The sequence below is a fragment of the Amblyomma americanum genome, chromosome 1 (assembly GCF_052857255.1).
Source record: "Amblyomma americanum isolate KBUSLIRL-KWMA chromosome 1, ASM5285725v1, whole genome shotgun sequence".
Taxonomy (NCBI): Eukaryota; Metazoa; Arthropoda; class Arachnida; order Ixodida; family Ixodidae; genus Amblyomma; species Amblyomma americanum.
The window spans coordinates 111,859,533-111,886,771 of record NC_135497.1 but is presented as its reverse complement, the minus strand read 5'-3'; the positions used below and the strand labels follow the sequence as shown (position 1 = coordinate 111,886,771).

Below are 27,239 nucleotides of genomic sequence, written 5' to 3'. Positions count from 1 at the left end.
GTTTCCGGTTTTGGTCCGGCGGCCGCCGCCGACGGGGGAGGGGACCGTTCTCTCGGCCGCTACGTTCAGTCCCCGCGTCCCCGGGAGATTAGGCGGCACTTGGCAGGGCGCGCGTTGGGGTCGCTGTGAGTGGCGCTCCGCTGTCGACGGAGCTGTATTACTTCTTGCCGTGGATTTTGCGCACGTTGGACGAAGAGGAATGCGTGCACTAATAAAAACATTTTTGAAGTCCAATATTTATGAACTGGTTAGAGCAAGATGCGTTTTGTGGCATACGTCGTCTTTGTGTTTGTCTGCATCTTCTCAGAGTTTCTTCTCTTCTATCTTTCACGCATCTCTTTTTTTTCGTCTAATTTTTCCCCCCTCGACTGTCGGCATTTTCCCTCCTCAGATCAGCACAGCCCCGCTCCTTGAGCATGGTAAACCCAGATGGCGGCTTTTGTTGTAAAAAAAAAAATAATAATAATCCGGTGTCTGATGCGTTCCAGCATCCACAAGAAAACTTCATGCGGCACACGAAGCAGTTTCTGGTATTCGTCCGGGTCATCTTCACGAAGCGTGTTATACAGACTGTGCTGCACACCAAGGGACTTTTCTTGCATCCATGGCTTCACCCAGCACCGCCGCTTTTTCTTGAAAAGATCGTCGTCATCCTCGGTTTCAAGTAGAGCCGCCAACAACACGTACTTGCTCCTTTGTGCGACGTCCATTTCCTGCTCTGGATCCTCTAGCGCCAGAAAGTTCGACGTGTATTCAGCTCCGGTGCTGGGAACAGTCTGTTTGTTTCCCTTTTTCGGTTTCTTTTCCCTCTTATCTCCCTTCAGTCTTCATTATTTTTTTTTAGCCTTCGCTGTCTTCAAAGAACAGCAAAACCGGCCGTCCGGCCCTTTCTTTAACCCCTCCCACGCCGCCCGGCCGCTTCGCGCGTCTAGATCCCCCGCGGCGGCTCCCCGCTGCCCGTGTGAATACTAAATTTGGGAGCGGGGGAGGGGTTTGGCCGGCCGGTGACGTAGCGCGCCTCGTCTCCCCGTCCCTCCGCGCCGAGGTCCCCCGTGTGAATACCGCTTCGCGCTGCGCGGCTTCGAGGGGTCGACAGGACAGTCGCGCTGTTTTTTATGGCGTTATCACATAAGTATCCTATTTTTTAATACATCACCGCTTGGCTGCCAATGCAGATGCAAAAAAATGAATGGATAATTATTTTTAACCTTTCAAAGGGAAATCAGTGGCTGTGTAGCCTGTGTTTCAGTGGCGGCCGCTACCTCGAAAATTTGCCTGGCGCTCCTTTCTGTCACTGGCGGAATTGCTTTTGTTCGCTCACAAGCACCGAAGTGGCTTAATCTTTGCGTTACGTTGTGTGGAACCAATATATCGCTGTCTCAATGCCGCGATTTGTTCTTTTTATTTTGTCTTGAAGAGGAACAATGCCCAAAAATTAACCCCCACTTCGACGTACGCTGGGCAGCCCTTGGGATGGTAAAACCTGTGGGGATTGGGCTTCTTGAGCGATCGGGATGAGCGCCCGCTGTTTCTGTTTGCTCGTTAGAGACTCCCCGTGGGGCGTCCGCGAGCGGAATGCGGGCGGCTGCTGTTTATCCCCTTTTCCAAGGGAAGCTCTGTTGAAGAACCGCTGTAAATCACCCTCCCTTCCGTTCTTCCCGCTTCGACCTCGCGTCCCCATTGGGTCACTCCGAGTGACAGTTGCGGGGCGTTGTTTCGGCGAGAGGCCCGAGCGGGAAATGAACGAGGAGACCGCCACGGACTCGGGCAGCAGAAAGGTGCGTAGATTTCGCCTACCGGGGGCCCCGGCCTTTGCCGGGGGACCAAGAGCGCGGGTGGTGTAACCTTGTGCGCCTAGTATGTAACGCTTGAGTCCAGGCGAGCCTCCGGAGTGCTGTCGCCCGCCTGTGCGGCGCTCACGCGCTCCGGATTCGGGAGGGTCTGATTCGGCTGGTTCTCCGTCATCGCCGGCCATTGCCGGTGACGATCCGTACGTACGCGCGATGGACTATATCGACGTGCGACCTGCGTCGTCAAGATGTGCTCCGCGCATTCCCCATCCTCCGTGTTGTGTCGCGCGCGATTTAACCCTCTGGTTGGCCGTGCGGCATGCTATCGCCCTTATGAGCTGTGCCGTCACGTCCGTATACGTAGTCTTTCCTTTGTGCGCGCGGCTCCGCGGGCCCGCTTTCGGGTGCTGTGGCTGGGCTATGGGTGTATACTGAGGTCTGCACCAGTGCAGTGTTATGTAATGCAGCTTCCTGTGTAATAAACACTTGTGCTCTATAATAACTGCGTCTTCCTTCCTTCGGAGCGCGAGCGCAGGCGCGCGGCGAACGCTGCCAGTGCCCTCGGCTTGGTATGGCCCGAACCCGCTATGGGCGAAGTGCCACTCAACACTTCGGCGACTTCGGCACGGGTTCGTAACCAACACCATAAACCGTAACCTACAACTTTTGGCTGCAAGTTTGTTCTGTTTGACAAAAGGCAACTGCCAATCTTGGTTTTTCAGGGGTTATGTTTCGTTATTTTTTGTTTGGAAGAAGCTAGGTTAGGTGGAATATCTTCCAGACGAAATAGGATAGCGCTTGAACGATGTAAGTGCCTTTTACTGTTTCGCTCGCTCGTTGAGGTTCAGGACACCAGATCCCTTATTTTTTTTCCTATGCAATAAGTCACCACCGTTCTGACTAGTTTTATTCGTGAAAATTTCATAATGCTATTAAAATATGCACTCAAGGCGTTCTTATAACGCTACTAGCAGGTTTTACAGCTATCCCTCCATAGTTGGACATTTCATGGCTGATGGAACGGGCAGATGTAGCCTTCAGCTGCATGGGAGTACGGCGCGCCCACTCTTTAATGAAGGCCGTTCATGCATTCATGCAAATCGCCTTAGTGCGCGATTTTCTACCCATGGTGTCAGTGCATATTCTTTGTTCAAGTTTTTAAAATGGTTGTGCCATTAGTTATAATGGGCAACCCATACTGTTACTGGTTCTTCTAATACTCTCTTCTCAAACCTTTGTTTTTCACTACTAATTAATTAATGCAGGCCTTATAATTTAGTTCCATGTCACTCCTGCCTAATATTAGAAGTGACTGTTTTTCAAATTTAAGTTAAACGCTAACGTAACCACAAGGCAAAAAAATGCAATTTTAGAATTGTAAAATGCTAATTTTGATGCAGTTCACAATGCAACAAACTTCCGTTTTTAATAGAGCATTCATTTTGGGCTTGGACGTACATTCCTAGATGGGACATATTCACCAATAAAATAACGGCGCCGCGGTGGCTGAGTGGTTATGCCGCTCGGCTGCTGGCCCGAAAGACGTGGGTTCGATCCCGGCCGCGGCAGTCGAATTTTGATGGAGGCGAAATTCTAGAGGCCCGTGTGCTGTGCGATGTCAGTGCACGTCAGAGAACCCCAGGTGGTCGAAATTTCCGGAGCCCTCCACTACGGCGTCCCTCATAGCCTGAGTCGCTTTGGGACGTTAAACCCCATAAACCAAACCAAACCACCAATAAAATAACAGCTGTTATATTCACATGATACATATATGCAGAAAACTGCCCCGTTTCCACTTTGTACTGGTGCTCAAGCCATGGAAAGAGTGATTCAAAGGTACCGTGCCGGTCGCCTTAATGGTGTGTCACTGCAGGGACTGCGGCTGCCTAGGTGCCAGTCTTTGAGAGCTGCTGAGTGATCACGAATAGTGGCCACCTTGCCAAAAAAATAACGGAAACCGTTCAAATTACTTCTGCCGCATCAGCGAGCCCTCTCATTCTCACAGAAAGGGAAATGCTATTTCTGTCCGGGTCGGCATACATAGGTCTCTAATCTGTTCATCTTTTCCCATAGTTTTATTTATTGCCTTCTTTTTCCTGCTAAATGAGCATTTGCTGTATTGCATTTTCTTTTCGCGCTTCCTTTTTCTTTCGCCGCCGTGATGACTGATCAATGGTTGTGTAGTGCGCGCTCGGCTGCTGGCCCGAAAGATTCGTGTTGTATCCTGGCCACAGCGGTCGCATTCAGATCGAGGCGAAGTGCTATAAAGGCACGCGTATACTGTGCGATGTCAGCGTGCATTAAAGAACGTACCCCAGGGGTTCGAAATTAACCAGAGTGGCTACGGCGCCCTTCGTAACACGGCCGAGTCACTTGTAACAATTGCGATTCAGGCTACGAGGTTAAACCCCAGGTTTAACCTCATAAAACCGATCCAAACGTTTCACTTTGCCTTTTCCAACATCTCCGTTCGTTCCTTTTACTCTTCGTCCACACCCTTCCATCCTTGCTTTACCGTCGTTTCGTGCTATTGCCGAGTGGTTTCATGAGTCCATTTCGATCATTTAGCTAATCTTCTTTCGCCTCCTCCTCGAGCTTCACTGCTCATCGCTTGTAATTGTTCGTCAAGTTTGCCCACATTCGCTGGCCACCTACTTGCTCTGCAGTGCACTTTCCCTGCCCCAGATGGTTTTTCGCTCTATGTGCCTTTGGTTGGCAATGCATCCTCAGAGTGCCCCACTCAGGCGAAATGTTCACGGTCGGCTGGGTGTGGAGTAGCACCCACGTTTTGTAGACTTTTTGCTTATGTTTACTCTGAGGGACGCGCTTACCCGCTATGATTATCCCATTGAGCTTAAAGCGCCACCCTTTCCCAGCGACAACGCTCAAACTCGCTGAATGCAATGACGCAGCAACGCAGACGGCCAGCTTTTCCCCTCCAGTATTCGACAGCAGCGCCGCTCGCGGCCGACCGCTTTTTTGCTTCTGTGCCTCCCATTGAAACCCGTTTCACCCTTCCCACTATTAACTCTTTCAGAACACTGTAACCATTGACAATTAGAGCCACTTTATAGACAAAAAATCAGTTTACGTCAGCTGGTTTCCGCAAGGGGTTGAAGCTAGTTAGAATTTTTCATGAACGATATGTTAACATGTTTGCCTGCAAACATATTATAAATTACTGTCATCAAGGAGTTTATTTTTCTTTTCTATCCTTTTTTTTCGGCGATATATCTCTTTGCCGTTTGACGACTGCAACAATCTCTGCAGTCTGTACACAAGCCCACACTACTATGCCACGGAGCGGATTAAAATACGGGAGCTACTGCTGCGTTTCATGGTGTGGGAACAACTGGCGAAGACAAAGGAAGCCGGGGACTAAGTTGTTTGTTCCGTATTCCTCATGACAGCAGGTGATTGACGCCTTTTCTGTGTATCCTTTAATGAAAATATGAAACAGTGCTGCCAATCTCTTGTTAGAACCGGCTACTATGCGCATGTTTTTTTTGGTCAGCCAGTGAAGCAAATAATTACAGGTTATACTGCGCCATAATTGTTTCAGATCAAAGGCCTGGATCGAGGATGCCAAGAGGTGCGACCTCTTAGAAAAGTCGCCGACCCAGCTGTACGCCATGTACCGCATCTGCGGGGACCATATTTCACCGCAGATGACTTCATGGACCCCGGGATGAGTTCGCTGAAGACGGCTATTCCTACTGTTCAGCAGGCCTACAAGATAAGATACTCTTGTCAGCTCGCTCGAGGTAATTTTCAGTGTGTGCTTGTTGTGTATTTAAACGCTTGAGAAAATCGCCAGGCCAATGAAGCTTTAAATTGTCTTTTTCTAGCTACGATTTATGATTACCACAGGACCCACTCGGTGTAATCCCAGTGATTGAAACATACATTTCTCAATAAAATATATAGAATTCACCTTTTCTGGCATGTACGTTTCAATAGAAACTTAGACAGCATTCGCTTCAAGAAATCAGTGTCTGGCAGACAGATGGGCAAATTTAAAGCCTGATGTCCCATTGTTGCTCATCGCTGCCAATAGACAGCATTCGCGTACATATATCCATCGTTAAGATCATTATTGCGCTGATCATTCATTACATCTTTCCTTCCCTTTGCTAAATTCGATGATTAGTAAAGATGCGGACTTAATTCTGTACATGTAGGACAATGCTTGTAGAAAGTTGCATTTTTTTATTGTTCCCGAAGGCAAGTGCAGCTGTTTTCGAAGAGACTATTTACGTTGCTGTTGTTTGCCATTTGTCCATACTTGTCTTGTTTTAGAACAAGAGCCTGCAGCACAAATGTGGATTTTTTTTGCGTGGTCTCTACACCTTGACCAAAAAAATCGTAATAATCGCTTTTTACCAAGAGTGCAAGCTTACTGTTGTGTTACTATGTTGTATTGAATATGTTGTGCTTGTATTTCTGAACAGCCTATGAGCCTATCGCTCAAAGCTGCTGATGTGCAGGAATCGAACGTGCTATACGTGCCTTTTTAACCCCTTGCCTATGTCTATATGTGCTAACTCCTGTTGTGTTATTCGCACAAGTAATGTTTTGGATGACAAACCTGCAGAGCGTATGTGCAATCTTATTTTGTTCGTGACATGGTGCCACCGGCTTTACCATAACTTCTTTCTTGTTGCTCTTTGTATTATGATGTATTTTATAAAATGTGGGAGATCCAGTATTTTTTTCTGTACAGTTCAAATTGGAAAGAAGAAAAAATAAACCCTTCGTGTGAAACCACTCCCTTCTCTATCTGCAACTGAAAGAGGCGGCTTATTGACGGGACAAGGTTAAAGAAAGAACAGCTCTCTGATTGCAATATTCCAACCTGCATGAACTCGTACAGTTTGCGTAGGTTCTTCGAGGAGCTTGGTGGTATTTCCAGTAAAAGTCAGAGATCCTCTGCGATCCGAGAGTTTATTACATCTATATGTATGACATGCTTAGAAATGAAATATTAAAGCTCTTGTGCTCTACGTAGATGATGTAGTTGAATATTTTAATAGTGAAAAGTAAATCAGAATCGAAAGCATTGCTCTCGAAATCGAAACTGAAAGAGCTGAAGCACAGCCCAACTTTTCGGAGGATGAAATTAGCGGTCTGACCACCCGCTCAGGGCACTGGCGGCAGTGTAGTAGCTCAGCCGCAAGGCTAGGGTCCTTAGAAATACCTGCAAGTATTTCTAGGGACCCTAGCAGGGCCCTGCGGGAGTGTCCGCTCTTTATGTATGTTTCTCTGTGGCCGTGCCGCTTTCGCTTGTAGCGGAGTGGGTGTAGCTAAGCTGCCAGATGTAGCATGCGGAACCTGGTTTGCTTTGCTACCTTGGTGAGGTCATTACAAAATTGTGGCAAGCCGCCGCGGTGGCTGAGTGGTTATGGCGCTCGGCTGCTGGCGCGAAAGACGCGGGTTCGATCCCGGCCGTGGTGGTCGAATTTCGATGGAGGTGAAATTCTAGCGGCCCGTGTGCTGTGAGATGTCAGTGCACGTTAAAGAACCCCAGGTGGTTGAAATTTCTGGAGCCCTCCACTACGGCGTCTCTCATAACCTGAGTCGCTTTGGGACATTAAACCCCCATAAACTGTGGCTTTTTTCTTTTCCTTGAGCTTTGCGGAAAGGCAGCATAACGCGCCATGAAGCCTATGTGATGTGTTTTCTGTCCGTTCACGCGATGTTATGTCTCGTGCGCGTTTTGTAACGCATATCGCTTCGATTCGTAGGCATTCTGATCTTTGCGGTCAAGAAGTTCGACATTTTCCGATTTTGTCCATGGAACTCTGCCATGACGGCTGCGAATCAAGGAGCACGAATGCACTTGGAGTACTTCATCGTCGCAGCGGGCATACTTATGACTGCCTTTTGTCTTGGCATGCTCGCACAATTCATGATTGTAATGGCCGTTCTGATAATCCTGTCCTTGTTTCTGCGCTGGCTGCAGTCAGAATCTGACTTCAACCAGAGGCCGCACGCCGACAGTGGGTTGTGGCTGACCGTTCTTCTACCCTTCTGCCTGCTCACAGGTGGCAATAGCTATGACATTTATACCTTCGCCAAAGTTGTCTGCAGCCAGACTCTTTGCTCTCTCTCGCCGTTATCTTCAAGGTCACTAGCAGTCTCATCTGCATGGTGTCAGCTGCATGGACCACGGCTTTACTCGCTGCGGCGACAAGCATTCCCCTTCTGTGGAGTGCCTCGGCTTCCGTGGCAGCAGTGGGAATTTTCAACTCTCTTGTGTTGTCGTTACCGTCTTACTCGCCTCAGTCATTCACTCTCGGTGAACTGCTGATAGCTTCCCAAGCAATCACAACATTCGTTGTTATGTCAGGATGCAGCCTGGCATGCCGCATTGTCTATAAAAACAATTGTGTCCTTAAATGTTCATCGGCTGGGTTCCTTCAAGCGGGGCTCTTCAGCCTTGCATTGTTTGAACAGCAGTGACCAAAATGCAAGCACTGCGAAGGCCTGCTGGGTTTTGCATGGGCCTCCTTTTCCCTGCTGCTGTGCTAGTCTATCCCCTGTGCAGCATCATGGTCGGTGCGGAACCTGTAAGTCTGCTTGTGTACCGCTGCTTCAGCATTTCTACTAGACTCTCGCTCATGGTGTCGTGGCTTATCATGTGTGCTTCGGCTGCATTATTTGTGCACTGGTATTCAACAAAGTACAGCAGCAGCTCTACAGTTGTGCGTAAAGTTTTCCATGCAGCAGTCGTGTCAGTGTTTCTGCCAGGAATACTTTTAGACCCGGACCTTATGTACCTTGCATGTGGTGCTATCCTCATAGTGTTTGTTCTGCTCGATCTGTTCCAGACCCTGGAAATTCCACCTGTGGGGACATGCTTGCAAAGTACCTTTGCCATGTTTCTTGATGAGAAGGATGCTGGGGCATTCATTTTAACGCCCGTCTACTTGTTTATTGGGTGTGCTGCATCACTGCTGCTTTTTCCTGTACAGTTTGGGGAGCCAGAGAAGAAACTAATTCTTCTCAGCTGCACAGTAGCTCTTGGCATTGGAGACACTGCAGCTTCTGTTATTGGATCCAAGCCGGGCAAGCATCAGTGGCCTGGAACGTCGAAGACTGTAGAGGGGACACTAGCCGCAGTTGTTGCGCAATTTGCATTCTACTTACCAGTGCTGTTCACTGCTGTGCCCACTGTGTGGCACTTGAACACTGTACTGCTGATTGTGGTGCTCTGTCTCGGCTCATATAGTGAAGCTTTCATAACTTAAGTGGGCAATTTGTGTAGGTGTTGCTTTTTATAGGCAATCTAAATAAAAATTACAATGGACTACAAGGCCCCAAACCTTGATGTTTATTTAAACTTTTCCAGTGACCTCCTGAGATGCTCAAGTTCAGCAAAAACAAACAAAAAAATGCACAGCGCAGGAAAAATTGCATAAAAATGGCAACTCTGTACTATGAGGCCTTAAACATTGAGGTTTATTTACATTTTGCTGGTGGCCTGCTGAGCAACTGAACTTCAAAAAACGAAGCATGTACAGCACAGCAATGTAACACTATGTAGAGTATGGTACACTGTTAAAGGGAACACGCGCAGAGTACACGTTGAGTGGCATACGAACCAAATCACTCACACGTGGATAATCTAGTCCACAGAAAACGTTGCTGATTTCACACGAAACGTGACCACAGAATATAAAAAGCCAATTCAGCAGCGAGAAGAAATAATCGATGCGTTGTGGGTGTGAAAAACGAGATCCATGTAAGGGGAGAGAATGCTGAAAAAAACTCCGGACCATAATCAGCTCAGCATTCTTTCCGGCTTTCCGCAGCAGCGCCTCGCGGAAAGTCAACTTCACGCCACCACATGTTCCCTTTAACAGTGTACCATACTGTACAACTGTCAAACAGATCTGACAGCACACTCTCGTACTGCTCAAGGTCCTTAGTGGCCGAAAGTTCAGAGATGTAACGATCAAGGTCCATGTCAACATCACCAGTGTCCTTCACTGTCCGCTTACATTTTGACTTTATCACAGGTACTTTGTTTCTGTACAGTGGCCGGCTGGCTAGAGCCGAGTGACAGCCACGGTTGCCTATTTACATAGGCTACATTTTTTCTGAGTGCGATTCCGGGTTGTTTCCATGGAGCTAGCCCTGTTGGATGCAGGAGTGCTTGAAGATTGCCCAGTAGAGCATCTCATGCTTCTGAGCTTAGCGGACAAATACGGAGCACTTTTGGTATCAGAAGGACCTGATGAGCCATCGTTGTTCAGCTTTGAACTTTCACAGCTGGACTTGCTGGACAAGGGACTCGGCACGGGGTGCAGAACATTGGGAACCATGTGCTCCGGGTGCTTGCTTAGTAGTTTGCCTTTCCGCTGGCCACCAGAGACTTGCTTTCGTCCTGTTCTTGGCGCTGCTGGCTGTCGGCTTTGCATCGCTGCCTGCTGTCCCTTGCCAGCTGACTGTGACGCCTGAGCTCCTCCTTTTGTTTTACGAGAAGTTCGGCCCACATGTGTGCTCAGGTCTTCAGGACAGAGTTTTTTTATGACGGCCAGCTTCTTATGAGAACCTAGCCGAGATGGGAAATCAGAGAGCCCTTCGTTTTCACTGCCTGCACTGGAGTGTGGCCGCTTCAGTCCTTCTGCCCTTGTGTTTATAGTCTCTATAGCCTGTGAACTCTCACCAGGTACAGCACTCCTTGAAGGCAACGTAACCACAATGTGCTCCACTTTCTTAGCACCAGCTACACTTCTTTCTGCAGTCAAGGCAACAGCGTGCTCATGGACTGCGCTGCTGCTTACCAGCCCTGCTTGGCTAGCTGCACCACTCGAGACACCTGCCAATGGCACTGCAGAAGCAGTTGGAACAACATGATATGAGGAACCTCCCCAAGTAGTCTCACCACTGCTAGAATAATGCATGAAAGGAATCTCTGCTAATTCTGTCCCTCTGCCACTGCCGTCCCCTGAATGAGCTGGCATTATCGCTGTACCTCTCACATCTGCTGTTTTCTTTGCTGCTGTGGTTGAAGGTGAAATGAATATTTGCTGGAAGTTGCCAATAGTTGAGGTGACGGGGCATGGGCTTCCAGTTGGTAACTTGTACATGGCGTCTGCAATGCGCATTATTGCTGACATGGAATCCTCATCGTCGTCTAGCACGCTATCTTCAGAAGTACTTGACAAACTAGGCACCCGATTAGTATTGCACGGACCGCCGGCTTCAACATGACCGTCAACTGTACGGTTGGTGCCTCTCAGCCCTGTCTCCACAGTGCTAGGTATCTCGGCTGATGGAGTATTGCTGTTCACTTCTGAGTTTTCTGGAAAACTGACGTCGGCTCTGATTGGCAAGCTTGCCTCACTGGTGCAGCTTGCTGTTGGAGCTGAGTCATGGTAATCTTTCCTTTCGCTGCTCTCCAACTTGGACATCCTTTGTGCATTGTGCAAGACTGCTGATAAAGAACCCTCAGCAGGGCCTAACAAGTTGACACAAGAGGCACTCGACAAACTAGACTGCTCGTGAGTATGGCATGGAATTGGAGCACCAACTGCATCGTGATGGTCAACTGTATTTTCAGTGCTCCCTTGCTCTTTTTGCAGAGTCCTGGGTATGTCCACTGATGGAGTTTTTCTGTCCGCTTCAGAGTCTTCTTGCAAAGTGACCTTGCCACCGATTGATAAATTATCTTCACTGATGTAGTCTGCTGCTGCAGCAAAGGTGTCACTTGTTTTTTTTTGGCTGTCTTCCAGCCTTTCTGGTGAAGATTTTGCAGACCGTACTAGTGACAGCTTATTTGCAACTGCCGAGTTACCTTGGAAGTCCAGCTCATCAATGTCTGGCTTCACAACACCTTGTATATCATTTGCAGAAGGTCCGGGCAGTTCCAATGACAAGCCACATGCCCCTGCCAAGTTTTCTGGCAGGTCATTTTCCTTCGGCAGCCCTTGCACATCACTGAAGGGCTTTTTGATACTACTGTCATTGGAGTTCGTTGAATACTGTGAGGTCTTTTGCTCTTGTTGTGGTGTCTCAAGATCCATGAGCAAAGTTTCACTTGGTACTGCTGGGCTTTGAAGCAGGCTGGCCCCTGCTCCACCTGGAAAACCACAAAGGTCTCTAGTGGGCTTTTGAATACCTGCAGTATGACTTCCAAGGTTTCTGAGGCCTGCTGTTTTTTCCTGTGGGCACACAGGAGCAACCAGCGATGATGTGTCACTTGCTGTTGTGAACAATTCTGGTTCACCGCCCCCACTTTTGTCGGGCAAACAAGAACTGTGGCTGGTATGCCCTAAAGCAGCAGGACTATGATCTGAAGCAGCGCGGTATCCAGCTCCATCTTGCTGCGGAAGAGTTGGAAGCCTGATTGATGAGAGCTTGTCAGCTACATCTGAGCCCACTTGATCTCTACTGGTCATGCTGGAAAACTCGCTGCAGCTAGTGAAATCCTTTTGAGCGGACCCCAACTTGTAGGTGTTTGGCAGTATGTTAAAACACTAAAAAAAGAAGAAAAAAAACAGACAGCACATCAATGTTTTGCTAACACAACACAACTTCTCAATTAACAAACAGCAATATTCAATCAAAAAAGGACTCGTTACTCAACCAAATTGGCAGAACATATGAGCGTAAAGTTTTTTTTTTAGTGTACCCAAAAGGCAATCAGCTGATGGTTCTACACACATGGAAGCATTAGCACACAAATAAAATACGATATATTACGACTGAGTTAATGTGTCTACATTTGCACCCTTTCAATTCCACTCGCTATAACTTTTTTGCTAGGAGGCACTAATGAAACCCACACAGAAAAAATTACTCAAAATTGACAACCGTAAAAGAAAAGGCAAAAGACAGTTTTGGTGGGATATACTGCTGTCGCTTTACCTTTGGTGTGTCCAATTAATTTCCTATCTTTAAGATCAGCTAATCATTACTACAACTTCGATTTTTGATTACTACAACTAGTTGTAGTTGATTAGTACAACTTTGATTCGAGCTACGAATTTTTGTATTTGAGCTAAAGCAAGTTTTTTTTTATATATTCACTGAGCAGTGAACAATTAATTCTCTGAGATGCTTAAGTAATCACTTTCAATGCCTCTTTAGAGAAATGCACTCTTTAGTGAAACACAATTGTGCCAAGATGCTTTCTCCACAGTGCACACTTACACTTACTGTTACACTTACATGTTGGAAGTACATGTTTAATTTCACTAACAAGGAAATGCAGCAACAAACATTGTGGTTCTTCTGATGTTGGCCAAGTTAACCATAGTGCAAAAGTGCACACAGTCACCTCGTTGGCATCACTGGTTGCAGCTTACACAGGACTGTACGTATTGTATGTGATAATTATGGTTTTTTTTATGGCACAAGGGCATCTGTGGCCAGAGCGCCATAGCACAAGGTATTTTTCTTCTACTCAAGGTAGGGTCAAAGACCCATTTCCCAAGCAATTCACTCTAAATAAGCCGAGCGCCAGACCAGGGGAAAGCTTGTACCCATTGTATCACCGGAGGGTACAGGCCGATTTACACGACGGACCGTTCGCCCGCGGCCCGTGCATCACCAAATTGAGAGGCATGCTGTCGGCCCACGGACTGGAATGCCAAGGAAGTTGAAGTGCCTCTCCCCTCGCGGGAATTAGCGGTGGGCCGCGAAGACACGCGCGCTAGCTCTGGCAACCACCGCTCTTGCCAACATTTCGGCTGCCGCATTTCGCTGAGTGGCGTTGAGCTGGCGCGCTGCCTTGACAAGCTGCACTGCGTTCGTTACCATGACTGGTCTAGCAAGACGGCCCAGCCCAGGCCATTGAAGAATTGGACAAAGGGCTGCACCTCCACCATTCAGTCGCAGTCATGGGTCAGGGGAGGGGACCAGTTTGACCAGCGTTGCCAAACGCCTTAAAATAATCTGGCAACAGTGGTACACCCAGCGTGTCATTTGCTCTTTTGGTCCGTCGCATCTGCTTGACGTCATCGGATCGCAGGCCAGTTTTTAGTGGCGCATAAATACATGATGCGCGGGCCGTGGGCGAACGGACCGTCGTGTGAATTGGCCTTACCCGGCGACACTAGGGATCGAACCCTGCACCTTTTGCATGCGAGGTGGATGCTCGGACCACTAGGCCACTGCTGCGCTATGTATTGTAACCATACATTGTAACCATTAAAATGAGTACTCGGCAGAAACTGAGATACTACTTCCAGAACCAGTTATTGCACAAGTTTTGTTGCAACTCAGCAAAAGCATTTTGTTTTTCAACGGCAATTTTCGGTACAAGAAATTCTAGTATTCCCTTGAAGAATCAGGCTGCTCCTCTGAGGACAACTTCACTAAATTATTTCGCTCAGTAAAAATCGATTCTCTTTCTGGCTGTGTTGACGCTGATCCGACAGCAAAAGAAGTATTTATAAACAAGAAAATATTTTTAAATGTTCCCGCCAGTGCATTCAAATTCATGGCAGCCTTACCGAAAACGATGGATCAGCCACTGTATTAAAGTGAAGGCCACGTAGTGTAGCATCTGGGACGAACTTCACCCAAAAATGTTGATACACGTTTCATTTGAGACATTCACGAGAGGTGCCAACACCTGTATTTCGTTTTTTTTTTCTTTTCTAGCTTACAAAAAAAACACTTGGTGAGAGCGATCTTTTTTTAACTAGACTGTGGTACCCTATCGATACTAACCAACAGCGTTTAATCTTATATGTCACCCTACTATGCATACTAAGACACACACTTTCACATTCCTTAATACATACAATGACGACACAATGATGCACACATCACTGTTACAATTTACAGTGCATCTCGGTTAAAAGAGGCCTGAAGCACTTTCTGAAAATGGTAAGTGAATACTATTAATCATGATGTTGTACGTCTATGAACACCTGAGCCAAGTGCAGCTGCTCTGTGTTACAGCAAAAGACTTGCAATTTTGCTCAGAAGTTTGTCTACCATCACACAAGCCTTTCAACCCCCCCTTCCTTTTTTTTTTCTCACCTCAATGGCATCATTTATCACTCAGCAACATCTCAGCTAAGCCCATTCCTCATATAAGGTAATCCAGGGTTTGACGGAACGATGTATGGTCAGGTAGTAGCATGGTTGAACAACTCAAAAGAAAACATTTGACAGATGTCTGTCTGGTTGGGAAATTTAATTTAGTAGTGAAAAGATGACTGACGCCGACCAGGTTAATTTTTTTGAAAAACACAACGTTTCAGGACCGACTCGGTCCCTTTTTCATGGTGTGACTACGGGCAAGGCCGTGGCACATCCAACAGACACGGAAGAATGTTAATTGCTTCCTGGGGACACTTCCCTTTTACATCCATGGTTTGTGGTCACTGACCCGGAAGTCTTCAACATGAGGGCTTAAAAAGCCAAGCTGCGCCTCGCCCGTAGTCACACCATGAAGAAGGGACCGAGCCGGTCCTGAAACGTTGTTTTTCAAAAAATTAACCAGGTTGGCGTCGGTCATCTTTCTACCACTAAAATGGTTGAACGAGTCTTGGGTCGCTGCCCAATTGTCAAAAAAGAGTTCCTTGTTCACAATGAAAAACCAGCTGAGCAAGAAGCAGCTTCAGTAGTTTTGACAAGTCGACATCCTAATTTTGCATAAGCCGGGTGAAGATTCCCCTTAGTTCTGTTGACAGCATTCAGTATTAACTGTATAATCAGTGATTCCAGGAGCAGCCATGCTGAAAGGCTTCTTTTGGTAGCGACAATTTCTATGTCATCCCAAGTGATGTCATGCCCTTTTTTTGCGCATGTTCTGCCACAGCGTTTGATGAGGTCCAGTTCCACGTAATGCTCTAGCCAGAGACATATGAGCTGTAATAATTAATTTGTGGCAAAGCAGAGAAAACGGGTCACGCTCGCCTTGTGGGTCATGACACATGTCCAAGTCAGACATAAATCAAACCACATGCAAACAAAAAATATTAATTTACAAAGCACAGTCACTGAACAGGACATCATAAGCAGCTTGCAGCACCAGCGAATTAATCTCAGTGCAACTCGGGCTCATGTTACCGCTATTTTCATAAATTGTGCACCCAACAGTCTCCCCGTTCATCAGAACAAGCTTCAATATTAACAACAGCAGGGTCACCATGAACCAATTGATGCTGCAGTCTTTCAAGAGCCACGGGCCGTGAAATTTCAACACAACTTCCCGCTTCCATGTGGAAGATGATCACCAGCAACAATGCATACCTTTTAGTGCAATAAGAATGATGAGGAGAGGGAAAGCAGTAGAAGCAACGGGGAATATGAAATATTCTTGCAGGTATGTGGGCAGCCCTTCATGCTGGATGTATCAACACCCTGAATATAGTGTGCTTCAGGCTCAGGCCCCCCCCCCTTAATTGCTGACATTGCCGTTAAAACCTTCGGTTTGGTTTGATTTATGTCAAAAAGCGACACAGGCTATGAGGGACACCATAGTAGAAGGCTCCAGATAATTTCGACCACCTGGGGGGCATACGATGCACCGACATCGCACAGTACACGAGTATCTAGCCTTGCGCCTCCATTGAAATGCGACCGCCGCGGCTGGGATTAAAACCCACGTCTTTCAGGTCAGCAGCCGAGCACCACAACCACTGAGTCGCTGCAGGGACACCTTTGAAGCCTTCATTACTGTTGTTATAAAACAGCACATGCTGCTTATTCCACCTACTACGCAATTACTTCGCTAAGCATTTGTAGCAACAGGGGCCGCAAATGGCTCAGTCAGCTTGGTGCTCGACTGGGAATCGAGAGACTGTAGGTTCAATTTGGATGAAAGTCACGAATTTGTCCACATCTATCTCTTATGCATACAGAACCTGCTTTTGGGGCAGCATTTAGTGGAGCTTCGGGTGAGATTTTGCAAGAACTTGATGAAAGACTGAACCAGTGACACCTATGGTTATTTCATTGTTAAAGCCAAATGGAATGTGCACGACTAAAGTAACCCCCGCTGGCTAACAGCATTCCCACATCAGAAAAGTTATATGTTTATGGAACACTATCTCCAACATGCTAGCACCCTTTCGGATGTCATGTGCACAAATGTGCACATGGTTAACTCGCAGCTACTTCTCAAAGTGTGTTACTGCCAAAAAAAGATGGTTTCTTGTGAGCAAATTCTGCACCTTAGATCTTGTTACTGATTTGAGCGAGCACAGCAAACATCACTTTTTCTCAGATCGGCTGTAATTTAAAAAAAATAAAAGGTGTGACTGTATCAAGAATGCCCGTTTCTTCAAATGGTTGCAATGTCCAAGCACTTGATATTTTACTAAACCATGCCATGCAAAGTGGGGTGTTCATGCAAATAAATACCAACAGTATGGCACAAAGAAATTTTCACGCTGCCTCGCTCATTGTTTAACAAAAAAGTGCATGGTGTAACAGGTGCTTCTATCAAAAAGCTATCAAAGATCCGTCCAGGGAACATCCCACTGTGTGGACTTGAGGGAATACAACTAGCTTGCTAAATGCAGCTGGCAATTCGCTTCCAAGACATGAATGAAGTAATGTATTCAGATATGAGTGAAACCACAGATTAAAAACAGGAAAGTTAAAAAAAAACGGGGGAGGGGGGGGTGGCTGTTCTACCCTGCTCTGACAAAGCTTGCAAAGTGGTACTTGTAGCCTGGCGAAGCAAAGCGTTTTCTGCAACTCGATCATTTTAAATGCACTTTTCAATAATGAAACAGCAACTTCAAAGCCAGGACATTGTAGCTGCTGGAACCATAAGTAGTGGCAGGCAGGGCAGGTGTTGCATTTTCAACGGCTAACACATTGTGAAGAAATGTTAATATTTTGTTGGATATGTGATATGTCAGACATGATGGTGTTACAATACCTTTTGGAAGGACATCAATGCCACAACATCGCTACAGTAGTGTATCTTGGGAGGAGGAGGATAAACTTTATTTTCGTCGACCAAGGTAGCAGTTGGTGTGGGGTTATAGCCTCATCAAGTGGCCATGAGCCCGTGACGTTCGGCGACTTCTAGGGCTCTCGTCATAACCCGGATCTGTGTGTCCGAGTCAGAACTGAGCAATGCGGCCTCCCACTGATCTGGATTTAAAAGCTGCAAACCTCGTGGAGGGGAGTCCTGAGGGCTAGCCCAGTGTATATGGGATAAAGTGGCATGTTGGCCACATAGATGACAGGAGGGAGAGTAGACCCCAGGGTATATGCGGGCATATATTGCGGGGTTGGGGAAGGTGTTCGTTTGGAGTTGCCTCCATGCAACCTCTTGGGGTTTGATGAGAGAAGTATGTGTGGGGGGACATAGAAGTCTACCTATACGGTAGTGCATGGTTATGTCATGAAATGTAACCATACGATCTCTCGCCGTCGGCCGTCCGCAGGACGGGCGACAACACATCCCGGTCGACGAATATTCGGGCATGATTGTGCACCGCCTCGTTCTCTGGATGGGATGAGTGCGCAGGGACCCAGATCAATTGGATCGGGCGGATTTGGTCCTTGGTGGAGCGGAGGAGAGATAGGGTGACGGGGGAGACCTGGCCTTTGGCGAAATTACGAATTGCAGATTTAGAGTCGCTGAAGATGGTTTCTGCAGAGGTGGAGACTATCGCCAAGGCTATGGCCGCCTCCTCGGCCTCTTCAGCCGATCTGACGGCAATGGAGCATGCAACCAACGGCCGTCCACAGTAGTTTACAACCGCGAGCGAAAAAGCATCGCAATCATAGTATTCGGCAGCGTCGACGTAGACCGCTGCCTGATCTGTTAAATACTTTTTATGCAGAGACTTAGCCCTGTCCTTGCGGCGAGTGACATGATACTCTGGGTGCATGTTTTTCGGGAGAGGGGTAACGATAAGGTTGCTGTGGATATGGGACGGAAGCTGGGCCTTGTCGGCGATGGTCGTTTCAAAGCTTAGTCCAAGCTTGTCGAGTATGTGACGTCCCGTCGAGGTATGGGTGAGACGCTCGTACTGAGCATTGAGATGAGCTTCTGAGAGCTCCGTCACAGTGTTGTAGACCCCTAATGCCAGTAGTTTATACGTGGGGGTCCGGTGGGGGAGATGGAGAGCCGCCTTGTATGCCTGTCCAATAAGGCAGTCAACGCGGTCCCATTCCTGGCAGCTAAGGTAGAGGTAAGGGAGGGTATATGTGAGGCGACTGATAACAAATGCCTGAACAAGACATCGGAGGTCAGCCTCTCGGATGCCTTTATGTTTATTGTCAATGCGACGAATTAGACGAATGGTCTGCGAGACAGAGACTGTGAGTTTAGCCAGAGTATCAGTGTTTCTCTAATTGCTCTGGATGAGAAGCCCCAATACCCTCATGGTGGTTACTTCGCGTATGGGTTGGCCACTAGCAGTAATGCAGATGAGAGGATGGCCGTGGAGGCCTGGTTGACCTCGAATGAGCAGCAGCTCGGACATCTGAGGTGAGCACGAGAGGTCGGCTCCGGCTACGTGGCGCTCAATGACGTCCACCGCTTGTTGAAGTGCGGATTCAACCTCAGCATCGTTGCCTGTTGAAACCCAGAGGATGATGTCTGCGTATAAGGTATGGAATAGCCGGGGGATGGCGTCTAATTTTGAAGGTAGCATGAGCAAGGCAACATTGAAAAAGGGGGAGAGAACGGATCCCTGGGGGGTGCCATTGCTACCTAAGGTTATAGGGTCAGAGAGGAGAGAGCCAAAGCTAATTTCAGCTGTACGACCAGAGTGAAAGGTGCGTGTATACTCGTAGGTACGGTGACCAGGATTTAGTAGGGAGAGGTTAGCGAGAATAGCTTCCTGCAAGACATTGTCAAATGCTTTAGTTAAATCAAGCCCTAGAATAGCCTTTTTGCCTGCTCTGGTAGAGGGGCACAGTATCTTGAGAGAGAGCTTTAGCATAATGTCTTGCGTAGAGAGATTTTAGCGGAAGCCAATCATGGTGCGAGGTAGGGGATCATTATTTTCAGCATAATGATTAAGACAGTTGAGAATGACGTGCTCCATCAGTTTCCCAGCACAGGAAGTGAGGGAGATGGGGCAGATGTGCTCGAGAGGTAGTTGTTTGCCTGGCTTCGGTATGAAAGTCACGCGTGCATTTTTCCACACTGCAGGGATTTCACCCTCTCTCCAGCAATCATTCATGAAGGCAGTGAGAGCCTCAGTGGACGGGTCATCTAAATTACAGAAAGTTTTGTTGGAAATGCCGTCTGGTCCTGGGGCAGAGTTAGGGCGGAGCTGAGTGAGAGCAAATCTTACCTCAGCCTCTGAAATCTCCGCATCGAGGGCAGGGTTGGCACCACCCATGTAGGGGGGGAGAGGGTTCGGGGAAGTAGTATTGAGGTACTGGACACGAAGTTCATCGAGAAGATCCTGGTCTGAGCCGGGGTGTTGATGGACTGTGCGGGAAATGCTGTCTTGGGATGTTTTGCAACCGTCCAGGTCTAAAAAGTATCGGAGAAGGTGCCAGGCGCGGCTTAGCCCGAGCTGGCCAAGCATGCTGTCACAAACTTGACTCCATTGCTGGGTAGCCAATGAGAGAGCGTGCACTTCAATCTGTCTATCTGAGCTATTCGACACCGAAGCATTCTATTGTGGCGTTATGTTTTCCAGCGGTTTTTCGCGGGCCTGCCATAGGTGGTGACGGCTGTCTGTACTGGATTGATCAGTCGTGGCAGGTGATTCCTGAGTAGTAGCAGAAACATCTGCCTGGAGATTGGAGATCCACTCATCCAGGTTATTAATCCAGGTAGGGGCGTTCTGAGCACATAGGAAACGAAACTTGTCCCAATCTGTGATTAGGCTCGGGCGACCTTTCCGACGGTACAGGGACGTGCTGAGGGTGGTCGCGAGGATATAGTGGTCGCTGCCAAGGGTATTGCCTGTGTTGAGCCACCGATCGATCCGCACGTTTTTTCAGAATGTTAGATCAGGTGAAGTGTCAACAGACACGCTGTTTCCTACATGGGTGGGAGTGTGAGGGTCAGTAACAAGGGTGAAGCCCAGTTCCTGTGCCCGTAACCACAGATTGTTACCCTTCCGGTTGCGGCGCAGTAACCCCAAGCAGGGTGATGGGCATTGAAATCTCCTACAATGAGGAGACCTGAATGGTGCACGAGCTTGTTGACACTGGAAAGAAGAGGGGTGAAGTCGCGTCTTCTGTCTTTTGGGGAGCTATAAAGGTTAAGAATGAAGAGGCTTTGGTCGCCCCTTTTACGAGGGAGGAGTTCGAGCAAGACGCTGTCTACGCCAAAGTCGTCTAAGGTGTGTTGGACGGCCGGCAGGTTGCGTTGAATCAAAATAGCAGTGTCGGAAGCAGTGACATCTAGGGGGGAGTATGGTTTATAGCCAGGTAGTTTCACTGGGCCATGAGTCTTCTGGAGGGCGATGATATCAGGGGGATCTCCCAATTTTGGACGTATTGCTGCAGGTTGCCTCGCTTGCGGCGAAACCCCCTGCAGTTCCATTGCCACACGTTAAGTAGGTGGCGGGGCACCATAGTGAAGTATGGTTGAAGCTAAGATGGGTTTGGGGGCTGTAGCAGGAGGCAAGCGATCGTATGGTTTAACCCGTGTCGTGAGGAGGGCGGCCGATGCGTCTACCCTAGCTTCAAAACCTGTGACGCGTGTTTGGAATTGTTGCATGAGGGTATTAAGTTGTTGGATTTGCTGTTGTATTTGTTGTTGGAACTGGTGCATTTGCTGTTGGATTTGTCGAGAGAACTCAGCAAATTTTGCTTCGAGCTTAGCATTAATCTTAGCCTCTAATTTGTCTTCAAGGCGAGCCTCAAATTCCTCAAGGTCAGCAAAATTAACATATCGTTCTGAGCGGGAGGTAGATTTCCGCTTGGAGGGAGGACTTGACGTAGTATTTTTTGGTTGCAGTGGAGCATGGAGCAGATGTGGGCGCCTGAGGCGAGGTGATGGGAACAGGTTGAAGGGGTAGAGTAGGACTTGTTTGAGATGGTGGATCGGGTGCAAAGGGTGGACGCTTTAAAGAAGCGTTTTCTTGTTGTAATCTATAGTTGCTAGCTTTAAGGGCTGTTATCGCGCAGGGCTTGCAGCTCTGAATCGCGAGACTGAAACTGCTGAGAGGGGAAGTCGCGACTGCCCAGTTCACCTGATTTTTCGTGGAGGACTCTCGGCGAGGAGACAACCTGGAGTCCAGGGGTGGGAAGGACCGTGAGCGACTCCGGCTAGAGCGCCGGTAAGAGGAGGAGGAGCGGTCGGAATCCATTTTGGCCGAGGTGTTCTCAGCCCCTTGGCAACGGGTTTGGGAATGATGGGAGGTGGAGGCACTGTCTGAGTTCGCAGCGTGTAGCTGGCGTTGCAGTACGACAGGAGGCACTTTATAGCGGCGTTTACACTTGGAGGAACCAGTCTGGTGAGGACCAGAACAAACTACAGAAGTGGGGGTGCATTCATCGGCCTGGTCAGGGTCGCGAGTTCCGCAGTGAGGATGCGTGGAGAGCTTGGGAGACGGGAAAACGTCCTCTCGGTGTCCCGTTTTGCGACATGTAGTTAAGGCAAGCTTCCACTTTGTTCTTGACAATGTAGCAGCGCACAGCACTGCCGGCATAGGAGACTTGGCGGGGGATCTTCGTCCCTGCGAAAGTGATGACAATAGATTGGGTCTTGCCTAAATGGCGGGCGTAGAGAATGCAGTGTTCTGGATTCTGGGGTATCAAGTACTCCATGATTTCCTCCTGCATCTCATCCACGTATTGGCCGGTGAATGATACCTCAAGAGTATGCTCCTGGTGGGGCCAAATAGGTGGCAACTGGGTAGCTTGTCGGACCCAGGATGATTGCCTTGAGCTTCGTGTAAGTGATGGCGCGGTCCCGGTTTGGGGTGCTAAAGGTGAGGGTGTTGTAAACGAAATTCACCTGAAGGCGGTCCTCTGCGGTGTCGGAGTAGGTAAAATCAAGGCTTGAGGTGATTGCTCTGCGAAGAGCGTTCTCGCCCCAGGCACGCAGATTGAGGTCCCCGCAAGGGCGAATGATGACTTTAAAGTCTTCAAGAGGGAGCCGTGGCAGTGACTGAGCGTGGCGAGGCAGCTTACTTGACGAAGAGGGAGGTGGCTGTTGGGACGCGGAAGGCGACATCGTCAGCGGTGGCTTGGGAGTGTGTTTCAAAGATGATGAAGTGTAGCAGTGGGCTATGTAGGTCCAGTCTGTGGGTATATACTCTTCAGAGGCTAGATCCTCCCCCTCCATGGTGACAACGTCCATGCTTGGTGAAGCACTGATCCCGGCTGCGAAGCGGAGCCTATCGCCAGCGGCGGTAGGCGTAGCAAGGCTGGCGCTGGGCTCGGTGGAAACAAGCGTCCATGTAGGTCACGAAAACGGAGTGCCGGTCCCGAAAATGGGCTGGGCAGGTGCCGGGCACCTTCATGGACTTCGGGAGACACAATAAAATTCATCGGCAGGTGAAAAGTCAGTCAAAATAGGAAAAAATAGCTGGAGCACATAAGCACCCGCATCTGCACACCAGAATCCGAAACTATAGGCCTGTATCTTGAGGAAAATGAGACCACATATGCTTCCACAGAGTACTAATAGCATCCATAAACTAAATCAACCAGAGCCAATCTGATATAAACTGGAGTGTTGCAGAAATTAACAATGGTCTTGTAGAATATCTTTGGCTCTTGAAATTTTTAATCTTACTTAATTATTTCGCAATTTGCTTCCTTCTGGGGTAGTGGACCAAGAGAAGGTTTAAAAAAAGCATGCATCTCTTGCCCTATCCAGACAACCTTGAACAAGGCACCGAGTCGGCCCCAAAACATCAGTTCTCTCATGAGGTTTTTATGGGAGTGACACCTCCTGACCAGGTAGATCTCTGTTGAAGTGTCCACATTTCAATCTCTCTTTTGCTGTTCATATCAAAATATTCTGATGTGGAGACTACCTCACAGGTACGAAACCCAGACACTCACTTGTTTAGCAAGCTGCTGACACATCTTACTTTGTCTTACATTTGGAATGAGGTCAAAATTTTTAAACAGTTGCAACAAAATGTCACCAGAAGTTTGGTCATTAGCACAGTGATTATCACGAAACTCACCATTGCACTTTGAGTACATTGAGAGAAAATGAATTGCAACAAGTGATGTACACAATAACAAAAATTCACAAATAACTGAAGAGAACAGATAAATCTGGTGCAGTTTTAATCATGCTGCAGTGCAACATGTCTGTGCACTGGTTATTTCAGCAATTTTGTTTACCGCAGCAAGCGACCCCCACGAGGTGCAGGTACATATTAGACAGTCTAAGCATGAGAATTTTTTACGAACACCAGTGCCCCACTGCCATGTCCAACTGTCGGACACACGTGAATGCTGGATGCAGACACTGAATGCAAAACCAAAGCCAGCCATAAAAAAATAAATAAATAAACAGTGGCTGGGGTTCAACGTGGCTTGAACCTAGTTAAATGAGTGAAAGCTCTGTCAAGCATGGTCTCCACTGCCTCAAATGTAATGTCAAGGTCAAACGTCAAGGCCAAGTACCCAATGGTCATAGTCAACATGATCACGTGGTCATACTACCATAGCTTGGGCCATATCGCCACGAAGTTAAGTTCGGTTTGATCTTGTGAGACATTCAAGGCCACTGTCTTATCCACATCGAAATCGGAAGTTGTACCCTGAAGAGTAGAGATCTCGCTCTAGAACAATTTGGAAATAAGAGCACCCACACAAAGAAATATGACAGGTGGAAAATTAATCGTCAAAATAAATCATAATTAAGAGCAGAAAACCAAATAGCAGAGGTGTCATTTTCATGTTAGGTATGAATAATAAAAAGTGAGCGTGATGCCACAGTCCAATTCAAACATCACAGTCCCCCCAATTTGTGCTCAGTGTCCCTGCCTCCCCACCTTCCCATTGTTACTTCTTAATTACTTTCTTTTGTTTTCCACTGTGGAGCACGTTTGCTTCTGACAAAGTAAAATCATAATTTCAAGACCTTAACTTTTGCAATTTGCTAGCAATTTTTGTTTTAAGTGCAACAATGCCCTTGATGAATTTGTACAAAACTTACAGCCCACCTAAGTCTCGGCTGCCGGCCCGAAAGACGCGGGTTCAATCCCGGCCGCGGCGGTCGAATTTCGATGGAGGCGAAATTCTAGAGGCTCGTGTGCTGTGCGATGTCAGTGCACGTTAAAGAACCCCAGGTGGTCGAAATTTCCAGAGCCCTTCACTACGGTGTCCCTCATAGCCTGAGTCGCTTTGGGACGTTAAACCCCCATAAACTAAACTAAACTCATCTACGAGTCCTACAAACATTCAAGAGATGGGAGAAAAAGTTACACAAGCTTTCAAACCTCTTCCACTGTGTTCCAGCACTCAAAAGCTGCCTGTCCAGCTCTGTTAGTGTAATGTTCGATATTTCACGCACGTGTTGGGAACAAAATTATTTTAAATAAAAGAGTTGGAAAAAATGCAACAGGTAGCACCATAAAATTCCACCAAAATATCGACACTAAAGACAACATATGCAAAGTAAAAACACATTGCATGGGCACACAAAGGTAACACATTTACACTCGCTGTCTGAGGATACCCACAACTCAATATTTCTGAATATATGTATTATCGTGCTCAATATGAGTTGCAATGCGTGTTGAGTGAGCGTGTTGAGCTAAGGTTTGCGTTTCATGCCGCCGCGGTGGATCAGTGGTTATGCTACTTGGCTGCTAACCCGAAAGATGCGGTTCGATCCCGACCGCGGCGGTTGAATTTCGATGGAAGTGAAATTCCAGAGAACCCCAGGTTACAGAACCCCAGGTGATCAAAATTATCTCGAGGCCTCCACTACGGCGTACCTCATAGCCTGTGTCAGTTTGGGACGTTAAACTCCATAAACCATTAAACCGTTTGCGTTTTATAGTAAATGATTGCATTTTCAAACAGAGCACCCAAATTGAACAAATTTTAAATATACTTTGTTCTTTGCTTCTACAGCTAAAAGCACTAATTTTGCTTGCAGAACATACAGAACAGAACTCCTACCACATTACATGCATTGCAGCTCATATTGAGTATGTCAGTACAGCATCCCAAACATGCAAGGTACTTTCCGATGAGACTTCCAAAAGAATGCAGGCAATGAAAAATACCCTGAGGGCTAATAGCAAGCAAAGGAAATGCTTGAATCCATGTCATGCAGTTTTACCAGATAATTATTCCCAGTGATTTCATTAAAAATAGAGGATGTGAGCATTTTTTGCAAAATTGTATGTTAGCAGCCATTCTCTTTTTTTCTGTTGCTGTTACAGGCATCAGTAGGAATGCCAGAACAACAGGAATTACGACTGATTTACTGCATCTGCACGAATATAACTTCAGTGGGGAGCTTGAGGCCTCAGGGAAAAAACCAAAACACTAAGTGAGCTGGTGATACGAAAGAACACAGCGCAAATTAACAGGACAAAAGCGCGTGTGTGCATCTCCCCTGTTTGCAAGTCAAAGGAGGCCCCGATATAGTCACCGACTCTAGGATGACCTCTTGTATATTATTTTCTTTGTAACTACCAGTACTACGTTATGAATAAAACTTCTTCATTTCAACCTTCAAGTGAAAAAATGCCTAGTGCAACCTGACGCTGAATTGCAACAGACCTTTTGTTTTATTAAAGTACGTTCATAGTATGCAAAGAATGTTTGCAAGAGGACCATGGTTTGAACACCAGTGCCAATGAAATTCTACAGAGAATAAAAATGAAGAAAAATTAGGAGGACGATGAAAGTGTAACTGATGTAGTAAAAATGCATTAGTATTAGGCATATTCTCTATGCGTTTTCTTGCATGTGTAGGAAATGGCAGACACACATTCTCTTTCTCTCCCCTACCTGCTACCATTCCCCTCCCACCCTCTCGTCTGCCCTCGCTCTCATCTCCCCAGCAAGTTAAGAGGATTTCCCTCTCCACTTTTCGACCTGCCACCTCTCACCCTCTTTGTTCTCCCTCTCCCACTTTCCTCTTTCCACTTCCTACCAACCAAGACAGAGATATTTTTCCAACATGGAGGTTCTGATTGCAAGGCATTAAAAAAATACGAGTGTCGATGGAGGTAAGTAACCAGGCCTGGGGTGCGGTCTGGGTCAGTATAATATAATTATTCCTTCCCGAATTGATAAAGTGTTAGAATTTACCACCCTTTGCCATTGGCCAGAGTGATGACACGCCCTTGGCTTCATCCAGTAACAAAGAGCGAACACAACGCGGCATCACTTCAGCCAATGAGAAAGGGCGGAAAATTCAAAAATTACATGGAATCGGTTTATTATACCACCGTGATTCCTAGCTGCAACCAGAGCGAACAATGTACCCTCTCACCAGATCAGGATTTGGCCAGCCTGCTACAGAACTTGGTTGTAGGGTGCAGTGCAGCCAGTACAATGCAAAGGGACACCTGTAAGTGCAAGCAAGACAGATGCACATGAGCTTCAAAAGGGTAT

The 27,239-nt window shown here is 47.4% G+C and overlaps 1 protein-coding gene and 1 pseudogene across 2 annotated transcripts; one reads left to right on the top strand and one right to left on the bottom strand.

The window, feature by feature from the left end:
- The first annotated feature begins 1,052 nt into the window (after window positions 1-1,052).
- On the top strand, window positions 1,053-9,073 carry LOC144113144 (uncharacterized; annotated as a pseudogene). The gene is made up of 2 exons (XR_013310655.1): window positions 1,053-1,778; window positions 5,353-9,073. The product of XR_013310655.1 is annotated as an uncharacterized LOC144113144 (transcript).
- Window positions 9,035-27,188, bottom strand: LOC144113466 (uncharacterized). Its single transcript, XM_077646555.1, has 2 exons — window positions 27,118-27,188; window positions 9,035-12,274 (listed from the first exon to the last, which is right to left on the bottom strand). Exon 2 carries the CDS (start codon window positions 12,194-12,196, stop codon window positions 9,869-9,871), a length of 2,328 nt encoding a protein of 775 aa, XP_077502681.1. The 5' UTR covers window positions 12,197-12,274; window positions 27,118-27,188; the 3' UTR covers window positions 9,035-9,868.
- Window positions 27,189-27,239: the final 51 nt, after the last annotated feature.

What these genes read in the sequence shown, in the direction of transcription:
- LOC144113466 (XM_077646555.1), bottom strand. Translation starts at nt 12,196, where the DNA reads ATGACCAGTAGAGATCAAGTGGGCTCAGATGTAGCTGACAAGCTCTCA.